At 30.4% G+C, this 27,278-nt stretch overlaps 1 protein-coding gene across 1 annotated transcript, besides 8 other annotated features; it reads right to left on the bottom strand.

The window, feature by feature from the left end:
• Positions 1 to 212: a mobile genetic element.
• Positions 213 to 320: 108 nt separating this feature from the next.
• Positions 321 to 363: a mobile genetic element.
• Positions 364 to 703: 340 nt separating this feature from the next.
• Positions 704 to 4,307: a mobile genetic element.
• Positions 2,241 to 2,684: a mobile genetic element.
• Positions 2,851 to 3,120: a mobile genetic element.
• A 171-nt stretch (positions 4,308 to 4,478) lies between the features above and the next one.
• Positions 4,479 to 4,619: a mobile genetic element.
• Positions 4,620 to 4,787: 168 nt separating this feature from the next.
• Positions 4,788 to 5,425: a mobile genetic element.
• Positions 5,426 to 15,619: 10,194 nt separating this feature from the next.
• Positions 15,620 to 15,654: a mobile genetic element.
• Positions 15,655 to 21,739: 6,085 nt separating this feature from the next.
• TVAGG3_0869960 (uncharacterized protein) lies at positions 21,740 to 26,375 on the bottom strand (the record flags this gene model as incomplete). Its single annotated transcript, XM_001326553.1, has 1 exon — positions 22,079 to 26,359. The coding sequence occupies one exon, from the start codon at positions 26,357 to 26,359 to the stop codon at positions 22,079 to 22,081; it is 4,281 nt and encodes a 1,426-aa protein (XP_001326588.1).
• Between the last annotated feature and the right edge of the window lie 903 nt (positions 26,376 to 27,278).

Genomic DNA, 27,278 nt, shown 5'->3' with positions numbered 1-27,278 from the left:
CAAAGTTTTGAACTTTCTCGAGGGATGAAGGGTAAGAGGTATACATTATGAATATATACCTCTTACCCTTCATTCCCTTCTCTGAAGCGGGAAACTTTGTCTGCCAAGTGTTTAAACCTAGTTCAGACAAAGTTGTCCCGCTGTTTGCGAAGGAATTGTTGGCTTATGAATGGTATGATTCATGATCAAGTTACATCATAGCCAACAATTCCGTATACAAAGTCAATTTTCTATTTCATGTATGTAACTCTCTAAAACTATAAATCTGATTTTCATTTGCAGATCCACTTCTTGTCTTTCCATTTTTTTGAATCAATTTATACAAATAAACTTAAAAACACAAAATTATTATTTATAATATAATTCTTAGATAATACATCCGATATGTAAAGGTCAAAAATGAAGTGAACCGAATTTTCATGCATTACACGTTTTTGTTTTTGAAATTTTTTTTGGAATTTTTTTCAAGGAAATTATCGCTGCAAATATCTTTCGTTTTGAGAGTTGTAGGATGTGGAATCAGAAATCAATAGGAAATTAGCTAAATTTAAATTGTTTTGCCGCAAGTTTTCCATAAATTGAGACACTTTTACTTCATTTTTACCGCAAGAGGAGGGGTTTAGCCGCAAATTGAGTACTTTATCCATAAATTGAATGGAGGATGACCGCATTTTTTACCGCAACTCACTTTGCATAGAAAATATTCATACGTATAAAAATGGAAGGTCAATTTATTGTAGATAAAGAAATTGGTTCAGGTTCCAATAAAACAAACCCACCAGGATTTTGGATTGGTTTCGATGACGCTTTCTATGCAGTTGCTGATATCAAATCCTTGCAATGGTCGTATCGTAATATTCTCAAGACAACGCAAGAGAAGAAGCATATATAACTTCAAACTCACCAAACTACCGAACAATAAAGAAAGTAGATGTTTTCTCAAAGACTCGACATGAAGATGTAGGAGTCAATTGGGACATGCAGAACAGGACAAATTGTTAGTGGTCCAATTACAGCAGGAAAATCATTTGATTTTAAGCTTCGTTTAAGAATTCTGTTAGAAGATTCCTTCCATTAGAAGCTATTCGATTTATTCCAGCTTTTGCAGGAAACATTCAGCTTAAAGTAAAGTTCAGTAGCGACGCCTTACAATGCACATCTATATCTGTAAATGATATCATTGCTTTCAATCAACTCTTAAAGTTGCATTTGCTTCAGATTCAAATCCACCGACAAATAAATTTGTTTCCATGGAATGAACCATTCACTATGATAACGAAGGCAGTAGAAGCTAGTGGAACAGTTACTATTACAACTGTAAACCGCAACTATTTCGAACAAAGATGGATTTTAATGAATGTTTCATTCATCCAAAGTCATTCTCTTTAGACCCAACATTTATACAGAACTTGTAGAACATTATAAAAACGTGGCTTTATGTTTTCCTGTTAAAGTTATGGATTGGATTCCTATGGACGGTTCATTCTCAAAGAATACAGATAGTTCAAGTGCAACATTTACAGCACTTATACGCCTATTAATGTTAAAAGTATTTGGGCACTATTTTGAAAGAAAGACAACTATTATGTTAATTTTTGAGAACCTAAGTTAAATATCTTCAGCTTTCCATGGGAGCTTAATGGAAATATGCCCTGCAGAACCTGAAAAATCATATGGACCTGTATTTTAATGAAAATGGTTGCGAACGCTTGCAATACAAACAATGAATGATAAGATTTAATGAAGATGTTATGAGGTCATTGGTGGATGATGGTAGTGTGGAACATAAATGGATAGCTATGACAACACACATTTCTTATGTGGTTTTTCCAACAGAAGTGGACTTTTGCTTCCAGCAAGGTCAAACATCTACTGCTCCAATAACATACAAAATTGTCTGTTAAAGGACCTATTGAAACAGCAACTGAAAATGTCCAAAGCACTTATGGATTTATGAGGGATTGTTGCTTTGCCATTCAGGTGCGTGCTAATGAATCCAATTATCATAAGACAATTACGGAAAGTGAACTCAAAAAAAGTGACACAATGCAATTTGCCACCAAATAACTTTACAAAGCAAAAACTTAAATTACTTGTCAAGCTTACTATTCTTATTTTAACAATTAAAAAATTAAATTTATTTTTTATTTAAAAAATATCTTATATCATCTGATATATATATATAACAGCATTAATATTTCAATGATTCACAAATCAACTTTTCATTATTTTAAATTATTTTTGTCTGAATGTTAAACTATTCGGACAAAGTTTCCCGCTTGTTTGCGAAGGAAATGTTGGCTATGATGTACTGGTCATGATCAGTAACATCATAGCCAACAATTCCTTATACAAAGTTCAAAAACTTGGGTGCAATCAGAACTGATTGCACCAAGTTTTTGAACTTTTCTGAGGGAATGAAAGGCTAAGAGGTATTACATTATGAATATATACTCTTACCCTTCCATTCTCTCTGACAGCGGGAAATTTGTCTGAATGTTAACTATTCAGACAAAGTTTCCCGCTGTTTGCGAAGGAAATTGTTGGCTATGATGTACTGATTCATGATCAGTACATCATAGCAAGCAATTCTTTACATGAAGTTCGAAAAACTTGGTGCAATCAGAACTGATTGCACCCAAGTTTTTGAACTTTCGAGGGAATAAAGGTAAGAGATATCCATTTTCCTTCACCTTCGTTCTCAATAATAACTTATAAATTTTTTAAAAGCAAAAAAAGTCTGATTTTTTTTGACAAGTAAATATATAGGGAATTTATCCGACCAAATAACTGTCAACTTTTCAGTTCACCTCACTTTCCGTAACTCGTCTTACAACACAATAATAAGATTAGATGACTATAACTTAGCTACGGACGACGGTGAGGAATAAAGGATGAACGTTTATTTTTAAAGCTTATAAATGAGTTTTCTTCAATCAAGCTCTCTCGTGAACCTTCACCATCTATGAAACAAACTACCAAACGATATATGAGCACCTATTGAATATTTTCTTAACGAAGCTGCACAATGGCAAAGAGCAGTCTCACCAAGGTTAGGTGTTCCAACAGCTCCTGTCAAAAATAGCATTGTCAAGTCCTTATATAAGAATATGGTCTCCCACTAGGTTTGCTAGCTACAGCAGGAGCAGTTATGATGTTGAAAAGAAATAAAGCAAATGTTGTAAATAATAACTGAAGTAGCTGAAAGTTAAACAAACTCCAACACCCTTCACCAAAACCAACGTCAAAACCAACGCCTTCACAAGCAAAACCTTCAATGACTCCTGAACCATGGAAGTACAACTCCTGTTCAAAAGTCAACTCCAAACCGACTCCAACATTTAAACCAGAACCTACTCCTCAAATAAATCGTAAAACTCCTGCGTTTCCTTACTGAAAAAATAACGTTATTTTATTTAATATTAAAATTTTTATTTGATTGAAATACAAATAAAGTCACTGAAGCAATGAAACAAAAGTTTTTTGGTAGAATACATTAAATCAGGAACTATTCCAGAAGGTTTTTACATTCATACTATGAAAGGATGGTAAGTTCAGTTAGAAAGATAAAGCAACCATTAGATAAAGAAGGAATTTTGAGAAAGATTAAACTTCATGAGGACAACATTGCTAAACTTAGAAGAAGTTAGAAGAGTTGGAGAAAGGAAGAGAGTTATAAAGCAATGAATTCAAACAGGGTGAAAAACAGGTGAAAAAACAAGTGAAAAAAGAGTGAGATCTCACCACTTCACCTAAATTTATTTTTGTGCTATGTTTTCAATACGTGTGAGGGTGGTGATATCATTAATTTTAAGTTTATTTTTATATAAATGTACAAGAACAAAAGCAACTCATACAAAATCGAAAAATAAACAAACATACATTTAAACATTTATTCTCCTTCCTGAGTATAAATGTTCTTTACACTCATCCTGACAGTAGATATACATTGACTGTGTTAAAGATTGGTCATTGGTAAGTTTTTATAAACACTTATGATGATGAAGGTAAGTTAACAAGACTATGGCATTTCGAAAACTTGAGAAAACTTTAGACTTCAAGTAACACAATAGAGTTAACAGCTGACGACTGAAGATATAGAAGAAAATTTATGAAGAACGTTTTTATTTTTATTAAGTGAGTTCGTTGTGAGTGAAATGTTTGGTGGTTTTGTTAAATATTTAAGGTTAAGTTAGGTTTTTGCCGTGTTTGATTTGTAAATATACGTTAAGGTTTCGTAAGTGTCAATTCGAAATCATGGGTAAGGAGGCGCGCATGCCGCCGTACCCAACTAACCCATATAACTTTGTCGATACAATATAGTTCCATATCCAGTAAGCACTTAAAAGTAAATTATCGATTGAGAGTAATAGTCGAAAACTATTATATAGAATTTTAAATTGCACCGATCACATAGTATTCGAGATTTACTAATAAGATTCTCTTATTTTAAAACAAAATCTTAAAGTCTTTTTTTAGGGTGCCCTATTAGACGATAGACCACCTCAGAAAAGCACTTTTAAGGTATTATATATGGAGAACTAGATATCTGGATAATCCATTCATTCGAGTTCTAATAAAATTAATTTTGTGATGTTTACATTTCGTTATGAGGCACCCTTAAAATAGAGAAATTATAACTCAATTTTTTAAACCAGTGAAAAATTGATTATTCATCCCAAAATAAACATTTATCGGTTAAAAAGAACGATACTCTATGAATGTTGTCCCAAATATGAGAATCCACAAGGATTTTGAAATTCCAGAAGTAAAGGGTAATTTTACGTAAAGTGACACACCGTGAAGGGTGTGATACAAAGATTCGTAATTTCGAAGTTTAGAATTTAAAATTTTTTTTGAACTGTTGGCGAGTTTTCCATAAAGAATTTAGGAATAATAAGCAAAGATTTGAATCAAAATCTTAGACCTAAGCCCCGATTCGCTCGCGCTTCCGCGAATTACGCTCAGCAAAGATTTGAATCAAAATCTCGAACTAAGCGATCGCTTCGCTCGCGGCTTTCTTTATTATTTTAAATTTGCATATTTCCATCAAAGTTCTATAAAGTATAAAAATTTCGTTTATTTTTATAAAGAAAAAAAAGGTTTTTGATATAATAATTTATTTTTATTTCGAAAAAGTAACAATAATCCGTAAAAAGGGTATTGATAGGCTTGCTAAAGTACTAATTTTAGCTGTCAATACTTTTGTATTTTTGAAGTAAAATTAGTATTACAATTTGATATTATTTAACTCCCTTTGAAAACCTCAATTTTCCATACAGAGGAACGGAATAGCATCCAACTATCCCTGAGAATGGTTGCAGCATTTCTCATTCCTCTATATTTCGAACGAAGGCTCTCATCGGTCTTTTTTTTAATACTAAACGTTTTTTTTTCTGTCACTTTTAGCTAAAATTTGGTTTGCGGAAGAAATATCCTTTGATTTTTTTTTTCGATTTGTTTATGAAATCCTTCATTTAAATTAAAAGTCATTTAAATCTAATTAACATTTAAGTATTAAAATTCCAAATAAACGAATGCACATTTTGAAAAATTTAAAAAACAAATTTCAACTGTTGGAAGACGATATTTGAATTTGTTTTTGTTTTTTGTTTTGAACTTTTCACCAGAATCTTCTGAAAATAATTGAATATTTTCTAACGTTTTCAATCCATTATTTTTTTAATGTATGCCAGATACATAAACAACTTGATAATTTTACGAGAAATTTCGAATTAATTCATAGAATTACTCGGCATAAATAAATTAAATTGAAATTCCAACAAAATTATGATCAATGAATTAATGACATTATTGAAGTATTACGACTCAAAATTTTTCAATCATTTATTTTGTAATTTTTTTAAAACTTGCTAATATTAATGAAAATTTTTGCTTCTTCAGAAAATTTGTCCTTCAACTTTTCATGAAATTCAAACCTTATGAATTTATTGTATTGCATGCGAATCTGAGGAAAGAATCGAGCACACATCAACCTAACAGTTGCATTCGAATCTCAAGAGATTAATTCTCCTTTTTTAAATTGATCAAAGTGTCATTGACTTTGTTATAACTCTTTCTGGCTGTTTAATGGGTTATATTATTCAGATCAATCATTCTCAGACGTTTCATCCATGCAACAAGAATATCATTACTATACCTTGGCATGTCGACTCTAAATATGAATCATTTCACGATTTCCATCACTAATGTAAAATTTGGATTGCAAGAAAAGCTAAATCTTCTAAGGGCTAAAAGGAATTTCACAAAGACCATTAAATTTATCAGTAGAGTTACTGGCTTTAAAAGATTCCATCTACGATTCTAATCGACACTCCACATTAATGATGAGTTCAATAGTTCAGTGATACGAACATTCCGACTAGAGTATTCGTAAAACGTATTAGTTAAACTCAACATTCGCATTAAGCTAAGTACACATGATTATAAACTCTGAATTTCGAAAATATCAACGGATTACACGTTTATTGGCAGTATGTTACATCAGAAAAACCGGATTTATTGTTTTGGGTTAGACTATCTATCATTGCTAAATCGGTTTTATCGTCACCCATAATTACTATGCGTTTAGTTCTCCGGTATTTGACTATTTACAGCAAGGATCTACTAATAGTTCTTAATATTATCATGTCTTGCATCTTTTCATTTAATATGTTTTCAAATTCAAAATTATGGATGTTCCTCAAGTATTTCTTTGCAGCGATCATGTTTCATTTTTCCGCACGTAGTATTAACAGAGATACAAGCTTGAGGCAAATGCAAACAAACTCCTCAATGAAATACAACGTATTTTTTATCATCTCTTTTCGATTTATTCAATCACTGATTAGCTCTAAATTTTCTATAACATCGAAAAAGTTTCATCCTGGTCAATATATTGAATGTTTTGAATTATATATTATTTGGAACCCGTATTTTATACATACATGGCAATGTCTTCGATATGATAATGGATACACTTAGAAGTCTTATCTTATGTGCACTCTTGAACTGCTCTCTTTCCTTTTTTTATATTTCTCTCATATGTAGTCGAGATGCCTTAATGAATTGACATTATGGTGGCGCAACACATATTGTATGATATCGTACATGCTTGCTCTCCTTCAGATTTGTTATGAACCGCAAATTATAATTCTCAAAGAAACTGATCAATCTTCACTTCTTTCTAAAGAGACATCTGCGTTGACATAAACCTTCAGCCAAGATTTAGAAGAATGAGAATGAAACTCCATTGAAAATTAATCACCTCTTAATTTAACGGATATTAGAATAAAGGCATTTGTTTTAGAGCATTTTATTAACTGAAACCACATTTTTATTGATGAATAAGTAAGGTTTGAAGAAATCAATCAAAAACTTTATCATCTTCCATTCTATATTAGAGATGCAGGTTTAACACATCCCATAATGAAATAAAAAAACATTTTTCTATCAAAAATATTATGACTCAATTCAGTTCTTCATCAGAATATAATTTGTTCAGTTTTAGTAATTTCACCCTTAGTATGTTGAACATCTTTATTAGTAATAGCTGCTGATTTTGATACATGATTTCTACATGTTGCAAAAATATCTTAATTTCAAGAAACAAGATTTGTTGTTTTTCAGGTTCATGAACTTGGTTTTTATCATAAACAGCAAATCCGAGTCGTCTCTATTAAGTTAATAGTCTGATAATTTGGCGATTTCATTGTTGCAACTCTATTCTTCCTCTTGAAATTAACCTCAGCTAAAACTTCTTTTTCATCCAAGGGAAGTAATATAATGTCTTTTAAAAAGTTTGGATTTTCAATATTTTTGTTAGTAGTATATAGGACGGGTTGTGTGACTTTTTTTGTAATCGTAAGAATTCTCACATAATTGAATGATTTTTGAACATACTTCTGAATAGCAGATTTAAAAATTTATGAATAATTTTATAAAAAATTTTTATTCCTACAATTCCTATATTACCATTAATAAAAAGAATATATTTTTGCATAGATTCCAAATATGGTGTCAATTTTTTAAAAAATTTTGAATCAATGATGTTATATCAAAAATAAAATTCTTTGAATAGAGTAAAAAAATTTAATAATTTATTTAAATATTTTCTCCTGACATTTATGAATAATTTTATTTTTTTAATTCGTAAGAAAATGAGTGGATCAAATTCGTACCGTCCAATCATTAATGGATGCTCTTCACCAATTCTTGAAAATGTTAAACAAGTAGATTGTTTATTTCGATGATTATTAGAAAGTTTATATTATAAAGGTAAACAAATATTAACGCCATTCTTTTGCATTTGATAAAATAAATTAATTGAAAATGCAAATTGGGAAATTAAATCCAGATATTGAATTTATAACAAAGTATTAAGGATAAAATGTTCAAACGAAATTCCAACACTTCTTTGTAAATTAATGATCAAAACTGAGGAAAAAAGAAATTTCCTGAATTTACTATCATCCAAATAAAGTTCAGAACTGAAAATGAAAAAACTTCAGAAAAAATTAAACGATGAAGACTTCAAATGATTCGTATTGAAAAAACTAAATAACTAGCAGAAGTGCATTTAATAATGAAATATTTGATGAATAAAAACTTGAACTCAGTGATGGAACCTTAAGTCCTGGGCAACTTTTGGTGTCTTGGACTTTAAGTCTGGGCACTTTGTGCCTTGGACTTTAAGGACCCGGGCTCAACGAGTCCATGATTATGAAATCAAATTATTTGATTCATTCTTCTTCAATAATTTCTTTCTTTTTGTTAATCATCTATTTCATTATGAGGTGATTCCTTGATTGAGGAATAGATTTCAACTATCACTCCTTTTATTTTTGAAAATTTTTGAATCCATCAACTTAAACATTTTATTCAATTTACATGTGTCAATGTCTTCAAATAATTTTTTATATTGTTAAGCATAATAGTCATTAAATTCTTCAATCAGATGAAAAAATTTTATTTCCAGTAATTGGTTTAACAACGGTTTATTTTTTGTTGAACATCTTCACTTTCCTTTATTTCTTCGTCTCTGTTTCAATTTATTTTTAAAATTGTTTCCATTTTATCATAAATAAAATTAGAATATGAAGTGATGAAATATATTTTTTTAATTAATATTAAATCAGAATGGCTGCAGGATTCTTTAAAAAAAGTATGGAAGGAATTAAGAAAGCTGCAAGTTGGGTTATCAGAAATATAAAAACCCATTGCAACTTTTTGCACCAGTAAGCGAAAACGGCAGAACTATCATAGGTGGAGTAATTAGGTGCTAAAGCAGGTAATCCAGCGATGGAGCACAACAGGTAACTGCAGTTGGTGAATTCTGAATGGAATACTTAATAAATAGGAGGAAAGTAGTGGAAAAATAAATATTATTTTTTATCTCAATATCGGTTGTAGTCGACGAATAAACTTTATCTCCTTTATTAATAATTCCCTACCCGGAACAATTAGGTGCTATTTGTTTCTGCAACGTCACTTTGCTTTCTTTATTCTTAAATATCCAATTTGCTCTCTTCTTATTGTTTCCCAAACTTAATGCGCTCCTCTTTTTACTTTATCCCATAATTTTTTAAACAGAATCCTGCAAAGCATAGTTTGAATTATTTTCATTAAATTAAAAATTCATTTTCATCTTTTACATTTTTGATTTTTTATTTCAATCATACATGACGAACTACTATTTTATGCCAAAACTAAAACCGATTAATGAAATGTATTTTCATTCATTCGAAAATATAAATGAAATATTCGCAAAGAATGAATGGTAAGAAGAAATATTATAGAGAACTTTGAGAAGTTCATGCTATGACTCTGATACTCCATATTTGATGATGAAACCAAATCATTTAAGAATTACAAATCCGGCTCAATGATGTGAACCAAATTAGGTGAACATATATTAAAACGCAAAGTTAAAGCAACTCTAGTTTCAAATAAAGTTTACATGTGAATGCCGCTTTTAAATCATGCGTTTATTCGTTTGTTACTAAATCATCAAATCAAAGCTTTAAGCAGTTAGAAGTAGAAACCGAAAGAGGTGATTGCCGGTTCAACTCAGATGGATTGCGCCCGTGATATTTCGCATTTGCAACATATAAACCAAAATCAGAAAGGAAGTTAAAAAAAGTTTTGTTCATTCATTATATAAACAATGTCCAAAAATATGATAACTCAGTATGTGTAAATATATTGACCCTTAGAAATTTTCAAGAGAGCAAATGAAGAATTGATGTCACTTTTGATATGAATTATTCCGGTAAAATGATCTTGTTAGCATTTCAGGCGTCGATGATTATTCCCTATAATATTTGGTAAATCATTCTTAAATATTATGTTTCAAGGGAATACTTTGGTATTTTTGTCATGGTTTGACCGCCCGTTAAGAGTTTGCTGATTTACAAAAATTAGTTTATGAAAAGATAACTGATGGAAATAATTAGAAAAGATTATGAATATGTTTAATAAATACGATCGCAAATTCCAACAAAATTCGGACTCTGCAAATTAATTACAAGCTTAAGCCGCTACATCTGCTGACGCAAAGTTGAAGAACAGTTATTATTTCATGCACAAAGATGAAAGTTTTAGAGGATAAAATGTATTACATCCAGGATATGGTTTAATTGAAGAATCAGTTTTAAAGCAATACCACGTTTATTCAGTACAGGAAGAATCATTCATGATTCCAGCTTCAAATATTCGACGTTCTTTCACTAAATGGCAGGTTGCATCACTCTGAAGGTATCAGTTCAATTTCTCATACGCTCTTTCATAATGTTACAGATGTTTGTTACATTTCCGAAGAATGCAATCAAGAACAGTTTGTAGAAATCCTCAATGGCTTCGAGTTCCAAGGTCCACTATAGATTCCAGAAACTTCCCCGATCAAGCGAATGACCCCAAGTGGGAATAATTCTTTACACGTATGCTTCAAGCTTCCGATTAGATGGAGTGAATGATGCATCAGAAGAATACGAGGACTCATTAACTAGACCACTAAATGATGATAATGGCACGCCATTAGCTAAACAATGAAACCAAAACTTCAAATTCTTATGCACTATTCAGTTCAACGTGATGGAGCGGTATATCTTTGATGGATTAGAAACTTCATTCACAAGTACAGGTAAAGTGAAAGCTTCATCCAATCATTCAGGGTGAAAAATGACACTTACTGTTCAAAAGGTGACAAATCCTTCCTCAGGTTGGTTTACTAGGACTACGTAATTGGACATGCAACCTGATGAAGGTTTGAAAATATCATCCAACAGGTACAAGACCACCACAAGTATGAAGTTCATATATGAAATATTGAATGAATAGAAAGTTTTAAAATTATAATTTTATTTTTGATTTAAATGATTAAAATTCATCCACCCCTTATGAAGAATTTAGGCAGGAAGTATATAAATACATACGGTAGATGAATAATTAATGAAGCATTGAGTGGCTAATGAATGCTCCTGAATCTAAGGAAAAATTAATGAAAATCATATTCCCTGATGTTACTTAAATTCAACACTGCAGCATTGGTAAACAAAATAAAGGTAAAACATTAACGATATTAAAACAAATTCTCAATTATTGCTAACACTTCACCTTATCTCATGTGTTAATTATATCCAACCGTTCTGTTCACCTTCAGATGATACATTTGAGTATCTTAAAGCATTTAATAAAAAATTCCAAATTATTTAATTTATCAAAGAAGAGCAGAAGATTATTTAAAACTTTTAATGTATAAAGAGTTATATAATACAATCAGGGAAGCAAGGATGAGATAAAATTATTGATACAAAAGGGACGAATTATTGAAACATTTCTATTTCAAATTTTGATAAAGAATTTTTGCATTCACTAATTTTTCTAAGATGATGCGTGAAATCAAAACTAATAACTAATGAGAAATCATATTTTAATCAATTATTAACTCAAATGTCGACACATTCAGTGTTCATATCTTACTGGCTGTTCATACTTTAAAAGGATTAAGCACAAACATTAAATCAAACTGTCCACCCTTTTCATTTTCAGTGGTTTTAGTCGTCAACAGTTGAATGTTTATGCTTTATCAATTGAATTTAAATGAGCATAATGAACTTTAACACTACAATATCAACAATTAGAGAACATGGTAAAATAATAGTTGATTAAATAAAGGTTCCATTAAATTCGGAATAACTTTTTTATATTAAATTTTTATTTTTTTTATAATTAACAGACAAGAAATAGCAAAATCTGCTACAGGTTCATTAAACAAGGGACAAAAAAAAGGTGCATAATAATAGAAACTATGAAAGTTCCAGACGGAATGAAAGAATAGTCCACATGTTGCCCGGCTTCAAAGGATGTTAAACAATGAGAAACGTTTTAACATTACCAAAGCTTCAGCATATGCCAAACGCATGGCCAAATTGGGAAAGCACATGAAGCAGACATTACAGGACCAAATGGAAAGCCTGATGGAATAAATGAAGTCTTTGTTCCTGCTGGTCAGGAAATACTTAAAGTCATAAAATGGGCATAAAATTAACAATGACGGATTATCCTAACGTAAAGCATATAATTATGTTATACTCTTTTGCAATTTGATGAAAATGGAAAAGCTTTAAACAACATATCGAGACAGTAAAGAATGACCAATTCTTTCATACCGTCCATAAATCCATATTCTTATTTCAAATGAAGAATTAACGCTATTGAAGAGGGACGGATGGATTACCACGATATGTTAATCAGTTTGAAATGGTCCCAATATGCAAATTTAAGACATGAAATTCCAGCTAAGAAATTCTTAAAGTTGCTTTATTCGATCCAGTGTTCAATGAACAGAAAGAAGCATGAAGCAAGAAATTTAACCAATTCAAGTGGCATAGATTTCTTCATCTTCAACTTTCAGAAGCGTTAAGGAATTGATAAAGAAGACCACTTTATTCTCCAACAAGGTTATAACTTTGATTATTAAAGAAAGTGAATAGACGTAAAATTAGAAAAATCAGATGGTTAAGATGCATGTAATGAAATGATTAAGATATTGTAAATGATAAAATTAAGACTGGAAGAAACTCACCATTATCAATAACATAATTGGTGGCAGTATCAAAGAAAAGTATAAGCAAAGCAGAAAGAACTTGGGATATTACCGTAACAACTAAATAAACTTTAAATATATTTTTCTTTTTTATTCAATTATAAATGAGAAGACGTTTCACAAGTCAAAAGAACACAACGCAAAAAGTCAGAGATTACGGTTGGTTTATAATGTAAATGATGATAAATCACCGAATTATTTCAAAAGTAAAGTTAATGTTAGTCTGAATTAACAAGGTCAAGCAACTCACCAAATTTATTAAACTCGTGACTTACCCGAAAAAGGAGGAGGAGCAAAAAATAAAGAAGAATGGAGACCCAATCATTTTAGCTGAACCAGGAAAGAACCTGTGAAAGAAATTCCCACTTATACATACGCCAGCACCAACTTGATCACCTCATATAAAATAGACATTAATTCTGAATTAATGAAAATATATCGCATATCATAACTGATAATTATGATTCAAAATAAATTTAATTGACCATCCGGTTTAATTATTTTTACCTATGAATCATTAATTTCACATTATCGCCATTCTTTGTGATGTTCAGAGATCAGACGTGAAGATTCAATTTTTTCATAGATGAATGAGGTTTCAATGCTGCGAACAGTTGCAAAAATAAATGCCTATAAGGATATAGCACAATTAACGATATCCAAGAACGGAAAACAACTGACTTCATTTAACATATAATGATATTTATAAAAAATTAGTTGATGAATTATAAAATATTCACTCTTTGAAAAATTCTTTGTTAAGGCTATTTAATATTCAGCATTACATTAACGAATAATAATCCTTTGAAATGCAAATCAAATAATAATTGAACCTTTCACCAGTTTTCTATCGCTTTGTTTTAATTATGCATAAATAAGAGGGTTAGATGTTTTCACACCATTGTCTCTCCATAAAGCATGCTGAGACAATTCTTCTATTTTCACTTTTTTTCATCAATGCTCATGAGAAATATGATTTAGCATCGGTCAGAAAAAGTGTCATAACCTTTATATTTTATCGTCGTTTTTAATGCATTATGTCTATAATATTATACAAAAGTAAAAAGATATTACTTTTGAAATTGTATTAATGTAAAATAATCTCAATTGTCAAAATTGCTCGAATAGCAATTCAATTGAAGATTTGTTTAATTCAATTTAGTTAACCCTTTGGAATGGAAAAACAACTTCTTGGAAATTTTAATATTTGAAATAAATTCAATTATTTATTTGTGTTAGATTTTTTGGTTTTGATTGGTTTCCGCAAATCCAATCAAGAAAATTAGGGGATCAAAACTAAATAGTATTCCCTAGAATTTCTGCAAATGATATTTGGGAACTCTTTTTATCCAAGTCTCAAATCCGGAGAGATTTCAGAGAAGAATGTGAAACAACTACAACGAGTAACAAATGTTTCATATATAAAGCATATTCGAAGATATTACAATTAAAATCTGCCACTTCAACTTGATGAAAATGATCTTCTGTTCTTCATGCATTTACTTTATTTTCCAAATTGCGGTGGCGTAGCATATTGACAGCGTTATTGACTTTTTAAAATGGTAAATCAATCGTTCAAATACCGCTCATGCGGTTAAAATCAAAACTATTACTGGAGAGCTCAACCACATGTACATATCTTTAAATAACTTTTTCAACAATCTAATTAACATTATTGAATGTTCACTTTTGATTGTGGGATTCAAATATTTAATTAAAATGGCAGTACAAATCAGTTTGATGGAGGAAAAATGTTGTAATTCCACAAACACAAAGTTTCTGTTATGCAGAACATGCATCAGGAAGTAAATTAATAGATGCAGGACGTGGTATAACGCTTTTGTTTTCCTCATTTTGTAACACTCGAGCATCTGAATTGATTATTCATGTTCAGCATGTGTATTGCTTTTAATATTGAAGTCTTGAAAAATATAATGCGAGAGTTATGAAAATACCTGGAACATTAACAGCAACAACAGCTGAAGTTGTTCTGTTGATAATTGGCCTTTCTGGCAACTCAGTACCAACTTCCGATTTTATTACAATGCACTTATGAAGTGTCACTTGATATTAATACATATTGTGATAGAAGATACTCATTCAATACGGCGAGATGACGACATCACAAAATATTCAAACGACATCTTTTATTCATGAAGCTACTTCATTTTTTCAACTTTATTTTGCGAAGCAAAATATCCCATCAAAAGAAAACGAAAGTAAGAAAAACTCCAGAATAGGCAAGAATAAATCATGGTGATTCGTGTAGTTTAATTTCCTCAATTTGTATCATATTTTAAAAGATTAAAATTAATTTTGATGAAAGTTGATTTTGAAGATAAATTTCTTGCAGCAATAAATGAATTATTAATAAAATATCTAATATTTCAAAAATGTGTGCTCCGTTTTTAATGTTGATATCCGTTAAAGAAAAATGAACAATTAATGATATTTGATCAAAGATGTCTGAATAAGAGTAGACACCGAATTAATAGATTATACTTAAGCCAAATGTGTAAACAGAAATTCATCAAAAGTGACACCTCAGAAAAGCTAATAATATGAATTTTTTGGAACTTTTGAATAAGGAGCACTTTTTAAATATTAATTAAAGTAAATGTATATTTTGTAAAGATTCTTTTTAATAAAAAAATAAAAATTTTGAAGAAGAACACAAAAAATCTTCTGAAAAATTTCACATAAAACTCATATTATTTTCTAAATATATAACTATTTTTATATAAAATAAATTCAATTGATCTTAAAAGCGAAGGATAAACCTCAAAAAATTTACGAATAAATGAGTGGGAATATAATGCTTATCTATCATAAAACCATATAACTAGTCAATTTTTGCTTTACGCCTAATTTTGACTGACAATTAGCAAAAAATGTTAAATGTTAACACTCAGTCCATTGAATATGAAAAATAAAATTGACTTTGATACAATGTTTTTAATTGTATCATGCAATTCTTCTTGGCGACCTAAGATTTGAATAAAGTTCAAACAAATAGATAGCTAAAAATAATATACGGGGTAGTGTTTAACTAATAGATGAATAGTATATAAATTCTATTAAAATGGAAATTTGATCCAAAAAAATATATAAAATTTGATCATAAATAAAATCGTTTTAATTACTCTTCATTGAAATTATAACAAATGATTTTTGGTTTTAATATTTTTTTGGATCAAAATCCATTTTAATAGAATTTATATACTATTCATCTATTAGTAAACCTACCGTATATTATTTTAAGCTATCTATTTTTTGAACTTTTTATTCAAATCTTTGGTCCGCAAGAAGAATTGCAATGATAAATATAAAACATTTAATAAAAGTCAATTTTATTTTCCAAAATTCAAATGGACTGAGTGTTAACATTAACATTTTTTGCTAATTGTCGTCAAAAATTAGGCGTAAAGCAAAAATTGATTATTTCATATGGTTTTATTGATAGATAAGCATTATATTCCCACTCATTATATTTCGTAAATTTGAGGTTATCCTTCGCTTTTAAGAATCAATTGAATTTGAATTTTTATATAAAATAGTTAATATATCAGAAATAATATGAGTTTATGTGATATTATTTTCAGAAGATTTTGTGTTCTTCTTCAAAATTTTATTTTTTATTAAAAAGGATCTTACAAAATATACATTTACTTTAATTAAATATTTAAAAACGTGCTCTATCAAAAGTTCCAAAAATTCAATATTTTAAGCTTTTCTGAGGTGTCACTTTTGATAAAAAAACACAAAAAAAAAATTTTTTTCTGTTACAACAATATATTCTATTTCAAATTTAATGTCAAATAGCGCGAATATTTTTTTCATAAAATGATTTAAAATTGATTGAATTTCAATTTTTTGACAATTGTATTGTCGATTTTGAGAGGCCTCAAAAAAAAACAAAGTCCAAGAATTAGATAGTCCATCACCCTGCACTACTCTAACATCTGACAACATCAAATATATTAATGAAAGGCCTCGTTAACTTCAAAAAATTTGAAAATGGCAAAATATGGTCAGTGGAAAATTTCAATTTCAATGATTAATTAGCTCTTATCATCAAATGTATTTTAGAATTCAATGAATCGGCTTATCAAATCATTTCACTTTGTAATGATTTGATTTTTTATTGCAGGATGCAAGATCCATTGAAGCTTATCAAACAGGCAAGTTCACATATAACATTTATTCACACTGAGTATGGCTACAATTTCACAAAAATTGTTGACCAATCTATACAAAGTGCATATGAAGATATTCAAAGAAACAACCAAATAAAGTTTGTTAATATTTGCAGATGTTTCCCAATATTGATACTCTATATGATACGTATAATGATCCTGATGGCAATTTCACAGTGATCAGACAAACAATAAAGAAATACAGCAACAACTAAAGAGACTTGATCTTTGCACAGGCAATTAAATTCAAGAACTACTTATCCAGAAGATCAGAAATGAGTGCTCAGTCGCAATCAATAATTTTGGTGCATAACATTCTACACACCAGCTGTTGAATCAACCTGGGTTTACGAAAACCATCCAAATGTCACAAACAAGAAACGCAATAACAGTTTGGAAATGGTGACAATGCCAAAATTCTTCAGCAATCGTAATATGAGATCATCCTGATAGGCGAAGACTTGAAATGCTTTGCAAACTCCATGGACCAAACAACTGGCTTAACAGGTAAATCATCACATTCTCTTTCCTCATCTAGTATGATGAATACAATCCACCAATGCCTGAAACTTAAATCAGAATTAATTGGAGATTGAATATGATACAAGAAGAAACAATCCCAATTAACGGATCTTTCTCAAGTTATGTTGTTGATGTGAACGCAATCTCAGCTAGATATGAGTATATGATCCATCAAGTGATAATGTCCATTCTGACTGATACTCTTGAAGCACAAGATCACAGAAGATACAAAACTTTCAGTTTGATAAAATATCAAGTTCACAGAAAGGAAACTTTAAATCTAAGAGTTGTTTACATAAGAAAACGAAAGTCTGAATCAGAATTAGTTTGAAAAATCGGTTTTAATTTATGGTCCTCATGATAAACGAAAAATCATCCACTATCTTAGATTACCAGTATTAGCAATTCCTAAATCAGATGTTAAACCTCGCAGCATATATGTATTAGCAAAGATACTTTCTGTTACGGAAATCACAACAGAAGTTATTTCAATAACAAAAGGTGCTTTCTCAAGAATTTTGAAACAGTCACAATGATTCAAGAACCCTCTTTAGATTCCAGAAAGGAACAGCTCCAGGCGATTAAAGATTAAAATCGTAAGCAACAGGTGGAGTTTTACCTGCAGAAAAATCAATTTGATATGTTGTCAAAGACAACAGGTTTTGTCAAATTGATCTTCGAAGGAAACTTCAATTTGACATTCAATAAGACGATTGTTGTTAATTCAAACAGCCGTAGTTGTTGATCCAGATACTAACTTGATTCAAGTTTACAATTTCTCTCTATTACAATAAAGCATGCAAAAACTTCAATTTTCAAGATCAACTCTGATGGTATCATTAGAGTTCCAATACTGTTTCAATTCCAAGTGGATGAGAAAGAAACATCAGCACCATATCTCTGTAAAGGTAAAAGGCACAAATGAATGAATCAGAGACTGTGTTAACTTTTGAAGAATTCAACAATCCGAAAGATAAAGCTAAAGCAACTGCAGCTTCGTAACAAGAAAGCAGCAAAAACAAAAGAAGGTATGATCATTGTTCTTCGCATAATGTCTGTTGTCACAGTATGTGTTGCAGTGTTAGTAATAATTCTTTGGCTTAGAAAGTAATTTTTATTTTTAAAATTGCGCTTTTATTTCTCAATTTGTAAGTTCTTTTTAATCGATTAAATAGAAATGCAAATAGGAAAACTTCGCCACACGTTATATCTCAAGTATTCTGATAATAGAATTCCATAATCATGTAAAGATCATAATTAGAAAAATATTAGTGTGATAAAGGAAAAGTATTCGTAGTTACTTGCATGAGAAAATAGAACTGGCAATAATCGAAATTTACTTTGATTTAACTGAAACTAGAGAAACATACTAGTAGAAACCGTAATAACGGCTTATTGTTTTTTAAGCATATTTATAGTTATTATTATTCTTATCCAATATATTTTTTGGCAATACTCGATCAGAAGTTGCCTTATTTACGCGTATATTCGTAATTAAATCAAATTAGAATTATTGCATAGACACGATTGTATCAAAGACGCAATGCATTTGTAGACTCTTGTGATAGAAAATGAAAATGTCATTATATCAAAATTGATCTTGTATCAATTATCAAAAGTTCGATAGAGAAATACACATTTTAGACTATACACTCTTGGTAATAATAATACAAATATAAACTACTTCGAGATTTTTGTCAATTTTCAAGACGAAAGCCGCGATAAATTGAGAATTTGAAATTTTTAAACATGGTAAGTAGGATATCATTATTTACTAATTCAAAAATTCTTTATATTTCCGAATAGTTTTAAATAGGCATTACCAAAAAAATTTGAGTTAACGGCTAAATCAACACTAATTATGTCCGTATTTAGATATTGCATACTTAAGTTTTCCTTAATTATTTGTGAAATGCATTTATCATTTACCTTCTATCTTTCACTCCCGCCCATTTTAAAGACTAACGATTCATTCAAAATTAATTGACTATATTCTCAATCTTTCTGCAATATTTTTTACAAACAGATAATTATGAATACTTTTCTCAGCTATAGTTTATCTTGAAATGCTTTCCTTGTTTTAACGGTCGCTTTTCGTCAGCAATCGAAGCTTATAAAAACCGGTCCATACAACATTATACATCTATGATCAAGTTGATTCTTGGAATAAATCTCTATGATCACATGCAGGTTTTATACAAAATTGCAACACGTGGATATCGATGCGGCAGCCAGGACAAAGTCAAAGATATATCTGATCTTAAAGAATGAACTTGATTATAAGATAAACAATAAACGATGAACAGCAATATACAATGTTAGCAAACTTTAAACAAATATTGGAAAAGAAGGAAAAGATATGACTATGCACTGTTCTCGTTTTTTGCAGGCGCGCCAGATATTTCATTTTAACTTCAGGTATTCCCAATTTTGGCGCTTACTTTTATCTTGGTGATTTTCGACTCTTATGTTTGGTGTTCAGCAAAATCACCCATCAAGTTACAAATGGTAAAATTGAAGAGGTATTGGTGGTGATGAAATGTGAGATTCTTTACACATTCAAGTTCAAGAGATGCATTTCACTTTACTGGATATCCGAATCTTGGACCAATAACTATCTCGAGCTGGCCATCTGTTACAATTTCATTAATGATTCATAAATGTATTATGAGCCACACTTTTTGAACCTTGCGGGACTATCATAAGGATGATTATGAACCAACCGAGAAAATTCATATTAAGGCTCATTCAGCTACGTTATATATTATGAATACTATATTTTGCCAACTACAACCTTAGTCGAATAAGGTGTCAGGAATGTCAGTTAGACAATGGTGTATTGAAGGATTCCACAAACATAGACTTGGATAAGAGGCAGATTCATTTGATATTGAAATCTAGGTCTCGTTGCAATAAGGTGCTTATGCGCTATTGTTTAAATACAGCTCAGGGTAACTAACACTCTTGAGCAGCAATATTGATATTACTATTTCACCACCAATGCTCAAAGCTGTAAACAATTTTTCTGGCCTGAATACAATTATGACATACCAGAAACAGAGATTACAATAAAAGGATACGTTTCAGATCCAGATGCACGTGATAAAACAATTGCCACCGCAATCTAATTTCAATGGCTAAAGTTATTACCCCGCAATTGTACTAACACTGATGATCAACATTCGTTCAACTATCCCCTAAGGATCACAGTAGGACGAAATCGATATCAGGTTAACAGCTATGATAGGCAACTTAACCACAGAGGAAGCAAACATCATTATTAGAGACACAACACGTTCTTAGTTCTGATGCTCGAGCCACAAGTTGAGAACATACAGAAAGGAGATAAGCTCAACTTCACGTGCCGTTGTAAACCTGATCCAGATACTGATTTTGAGTCAAAGTTTGTTATTTTCCGTCTAACTACAAAAGACACTCTTAAGCTTTCTCTTGAGAAGATAACAAAGATGGCATGGTTAGGAGTTCCTTTGTTGCAATTTCTCTATCCCAAAGTGATGAAACTGAAAAGGTTGTTACACCTCAAAGTCATAAGTAACATCAACAACAGACCAAGGCAGGAAAAATGATTTACTCTAACATTTTCGTATGAATCAACAACTTGATAAAGCAAAAGAAGAAATGGAACGAAGACAGTTACTTCAAAGCCAGCAGAAAATAACTAATCTGCAGTATTTGCAGGCAATAAACAGTAGTAGCAGTTGTTCTTCGCTATTGTATAGTAATAGTTTGGCTTAGGAAAATAAAAAAATTAAGTTATGAAAGTTTTTTAATTTGTTATAGATTATTTGTGTTTGCATTAATTTGCAATTCATTGCAAGTTATTGATCAATTATTATTTTATCTGATATCTTTTTTTAAAAAATTGTGATTTTCACAAAAAAAGTGTTATAGTAGTAGGATTATAGTCCATACAATACTATTGTAATCTCTTTTCTCGAATTTAATTTTTCAATTAGCAATTCGAGAAAAAAATATTACTTAAAGGACGACTTATCACTCCGAAAAAGACCAAAATTAAGGACGTGATTTTTTTGAAAGTTCGCGATTTTTCAAAAAGTCGCAATTTTTTCACGAATCGCGATTTTTTAAAAAAATCGAAATTTATCGTTCAAATCGCGATTTATTAATAAATCGCGAAAAAATTCTGTTCGCGATTTTTAAAAAATCGCGATTTAAGCTAAAAATCACAATTTATCATCAAAATCTAGATTTAAAAATTCGGTTGCGATTTTGCCTATTGAATATCATATTCTCCGATGCTTACTTCTGCCTGAGATTCTTCTATAAGATCAATTAATGCATTTAAAGCATATTCTCTCTTTTCCATTGGAATGTTTTCAAATATAGAATTGGTTGCTAATAATTCAAGAAAAATATTTTCTCTAACTTGTTCTAAAAGTTCGGAAAACTTTTGAGGTATTTTTCTGTAAATTGTTAGAAGACCATAACCCAAATTGTGGCCAAATTGGTATAACAGATCTTCAAACATGTCAGCGTGCTGAATTATATATTGAGCAATATCAAACAAAAGCTCTTCATCATCAATCACATCAATAATTGTGCCAAAGAGTTCATTGGCTTCACTATTCTGCTCAAAATTATCAATTTCACCAATGCGCTCTTTGATGAAATTAAAACAGCATTGTAAAATCTCAGGGCTCGCATGACCAAATGTCTTAATGAGGATATTGAAAGAATACATGCAATCTTCTTCATATCCATCAATAAATTTGCTTATGATTTCTAATGTTTGTTCTCCTAACTCTGCATGATCTTTTCCAATGTTGCTCATCACATTTGCAAGTATACCTAGATATTTGCTAATGTATTGACCAGTTTCATTGGAACTTAGCAGCACTTCATGCAATTGTGCAAGATCAGGGAAAATACTTTCGCAAATTGTTGGATTTAGATTCTTCGATACATTCTTCATTACATCAAAAGTAGAAAGAATGAAATCTGATGAGCACTCATCACTACTTAAACATTTTGACAGAAAGTCCCAAATGATTGCATGAAGTTCAGGATCTTGTAGAAATGAAATATTTTCAAGTGCAAGTTCGGCTATTTGGTGATAGTTTTCGTTGTCAACAAGGAACAGTTGGAAAATATTATTAATCATTTCTTCAGTTGGTTGCAATAAATTGGTTCTTATGCCATAACTCTGCATCATAATGAATAACTCATTTAAGTTATCATTCTTTCCATATGGAATCTTATCAAGTAATTGTTCAAAAGGTATCAATTCATTAATATAGTTATTTTCAAGATCCATAAAACATGCATAAGCTTTTCCAGCACATATGAGGCCTGATTCTGTGTCAGAATTCATGGCCTCTAAGATAGCTCCTGCTGCAGCTGAGAAAAATCTGTTCTTGCCTTCTTCCTTTGTTTCTTGATTGTTACATAATTTGCAATAACATTCATCTGTAAACATCAAGAAGAGTGAGCTTAATAATGAAGAATATTCTACATCAATTAATTCAGGCAGAATTCTGCTATAAATTAATTCAAGATCAGCTTGCACGTATAAAATATCGAAAAATGCCTTGATATTCGAAAATATCGGATCATTTTCGTCGAAATACGACAAAAGCAAATAACTGTCTTCTGTAACTGACTCCCCTGAGAACAATTTCTCATGTATTGTCGAGAGAAATGCTAAGGGAAGCTCAGTAGACTTTAAGGTTAATTGAATTGTTGCCTTTAACCTCGAAAACAAGGTTTGGATAGCAGGATTTGATTTGTTGCAGTACTTGGAGACGAATGATGATGTTTCTCTGATGTTCTGAAGCATTTTTTTGATGTCATTTCCAAGAATCAAATTTGGAGGATGGATATTCTTCAAAAGAAGGGAATACTGGATGGCCGTGTACGATTCGGAGGTCGGAATTATTCCTACAGTGTTCAAATACAAAATTAAATCCGAAAACATGAAAGAAAACCTTGGAACGTTGAAAGAAGCTACTGCATAAGGTTTCATCAGTGTTGTCTGCAATTGCGAACATACAAGATTAGCTACAAAGTCGATTCCTTCGAAATTCGTGATAAAACTCGTTAAAGGAAGCAGTTTCTCTTTAAATTCTTTTAAATTTACGGTCAATTTCGGATCCGAAATAACGTACAAGGCCAATTCTACAAGGGATTGAGTAGATGAACTTCCGTACCGGAGTGAAGCCAACTTATGAGTTAAACGGGGAGAATTAAGGGAATCTATTAATTCTGATAAGGGATCGAATATCGAGTCGTAGTTTTGGACATTAAAATTATAAAAATATTCAATGAAGCCGTGGGATGAAAGATTAGTGAACGAACTGTTGATGACGCCATTCTTGTAGTTAATGGATGTCGAAATATTCAATAAAATGAAGGATAATTGTAAAATATCTTCCGCAGGCTGGATTTCAGTAGAATTTTGACTGGAAATGTAATCAAAAAGTGGCATAAGGCCGTCAAATTGTTTATCTTGTAACGCTTTGATAAACATTTTGAAAATTTTGATAGAATTTTCAATATTATGGTCAAGGAAATGCGGCCAGTACATTTTCATGAAGAATACTAGTTTGAGTAACCCTTGTTTGTAAAATATCTCTTGAAGATGCTTCGGATTCAATGGTTTTATCAAAATATTATTTTTCAAGTGGTCACATTGGTCATTAATGATGTAGTTCAATCTCAAATAAGTATTCTGTACTGATATTTCATAAGGAACCTTTCTAATTATGTCTAACATAAAGAAAATCGTATCAAGATATCTAAACAAGGCCAATTTGCTTATAATCTCATTTAAACATGGATAATCATTAGTTGTATTCATGATTTTCATCATTTCCACCTCTGTTTGAAAATAAATCTGAAATTTTTCCGATTTTTCAAATATATTTTCATTGAATTTATGAGCAAACGCGAAATCGGTATTATGAGGCAACTTATTTATCATCTCTGATATCTCTTTTAGCACTGGATGAATGTTTGGGATGATTAAGTTATCAAATTGAAAATTATCTGTCAAAGATATATCCAAAGAGTTGTTTTTCAGGTAGTTACAACAATCATTGAACTTAGTAATGAATTCCTGAGGTATATTGTCAACATTTAAATTATCAAAATCCAGATATAAGGGAGAAAAGTCTTCGGGTGAGATTTTCGAACGGAGGGAGTCATTTGTCATCTCTATTACTTCTATTATATGGTATAAATGGAAAAAATAGTTGTTAAATTTTTCATATATTTCCTTACATTCTTCGAAATCCTTTATTGCGCGGAGATTGATCATAACTTGAGATATCTGAGATGTTTTCATTATCCGTCCGCTTAATTGGTCAATGGATTGTATTAATTTGTTAATAATTTCCGATTTGTCATTATTTTGAGCAGCAGAAATGAGTCCTAGATTGTATTTTGCATCATGAAATTCAACTTTTGGCAAAACTAGACTAATTGATCTCAAGAATTTGCGTAAATTTTCTTGAGCACTTATGAAAGATTGTTTAGAGACATCTTGGACAATGTCTTTATTCTCAATTCCTTTCTTCAACATTTCAATCGCATTTTGAATGAGCTCTGAATTTGAATCGAGGGATAATATTAAATTGAATAGATTTGTGGAGTCTTTGAGATCCTCAGAATTTTGTTGTGCGATACGTTCTGTTCCTCTTGATTCTATCATTTGTTTATATGTTTTTTCATTTTCAATTTGTTGTCTCAAAATTTCATCCTTGTTCAGAAAACTTCTTTTCTGAGCCTCAATTTTTGAGGGGGGAATAAATTGCATTGACATATGCAGTAGTTGCCGACCAAGTAGCATACCTTTGAGATCAAGTACGAGTGTTATGATATTATCGAACGCATTCGTGACAGCTTCTTTTAGTTTGTCAGCATCTGTTGGAGAAGTTTCGATGATTAATACAAATAACTCTCTGAGCTTTTGTATCTTCTTGATAATGCGATTGCATGAACGCAGCAACATCTTGTCTTTGAGAAATGACATAAGAGCTGCCATAATGCGTTTCTGTTTCTGAAAAATTGGATATTCTTCGGTAAAAACTTGTGGTGGATGTTTGGACACTCTATGATAGTGGTTTACGATTTGAACTTGTTTGTTGAAGATAGTTCTGTGTTTCTCAAATTCTGCTAAAAATTTATCGAAATAGAAATCATCAAAGCAGTCCATGGATTTGAGTGTTAATTCTCGTAGAGTGGTGTATACACTGTCTTTGACGGATGCAAACAGATCTAATTTATCGCATAATAGTTCGTATATTTTCATATTTTGAGAAAATGTATCTCTGTCGATTGGAATTATATTCGGAGAATGCATTATATTGTCAAAAAACTTATGAATCGTTTGCCATATGTTAAATAATGAAACTTCATTGTGGTTTATATTATTTTTCATGAAGATTTCTTCGTATTGAGCTGGAGTGTTATATACAAATTCTGTTTCGTCTGGATCGAAGTCAGCAAAGGCCTCGACATTAGGATCATTAATGTCAAGAACTTGAGCTGAGTCCATTCGAAAATTAAGAGCGTAGTTCGATAATTATTTGTTAATTATTTCAATGAGCCTTTTCAAAAAATACAAAATTCAAAAGAAGTTAGAAATGATGTTGGTCAAGAAAAAAATCAAATTAGTTCCGATAATTCAGCTAAAAATTTCATAGGAAATAGGTGATTTTTACATCGACGTAAATATTTCTGGGGAAAAAGTAAAAATGATTTTTGAATAAAATCACATCTAGTATATGTACATCCCAAATATTAAAACGATTAAAACCTGTAAACAAAATTTGAATTGATTATCAAAAAGTGTCTGTATTTTGTTGCAATGATTATATTATTAATCAAATGCTTTATCCGCTGGTATGAAAATAATTCATTAATTGTTTATGTCAGAAAATGAATATTTGCGCAAACAGATTTATTTTACAAAAAGTAATATTATTCTAAAAATTTATGGTTCTTTTTCAATTAAAATTTAATTAACTGGTTGAATTTTGGCAAAACAATAATTTAACAGTTTTTGAACATAACTTAATTACTGAATAATACTTTCGTCTATTTGATCTAAATCCGTTATTTTGTAATTTTTTCATTTTGATTAGCTAAAAATATTGATATTACATCAATTAACAAAGTGATTCCATATAACCAGTTATGAAGGTGTATAATTCTTAGCTCAAATTAATCAGATGCTGATTCTATATGCCTACAATTGCAAATCTTTATATTTCTTCATTAATTATATGATTTTCACCCAAAAATGTTTTTAATAAAAATAAAATATTATAATTTGTACAATAATATAAAGTTTGCGGTGATCGTTCCGAAATCAAAATTTTTTATTTGACACTGATTCATACTATTGATAAAAATACTTGATATTCAAATAGCAAAGCATAATTTACAGCTGATGTAAAACCGAGAGAATATAG

The sequence above is a fragment of the Trichomonas vaginalis genome, chromosome VI (genome assembly GCF_026262505.1).
Source record: "Trichomonas vaginalis G3 chromosome VI, whole genome shotgun sequence".
Lineage (NCBI taxonomy): Eukaryota > Parabasalia > Trichomonadida > Trichomonadidae > Trichomonas > Trichomonas vaginalis.
Note: the sequence above shows the minus strand (reverse complement) of the source record. Positions and strands in the feature narration are given on the sequence as shown.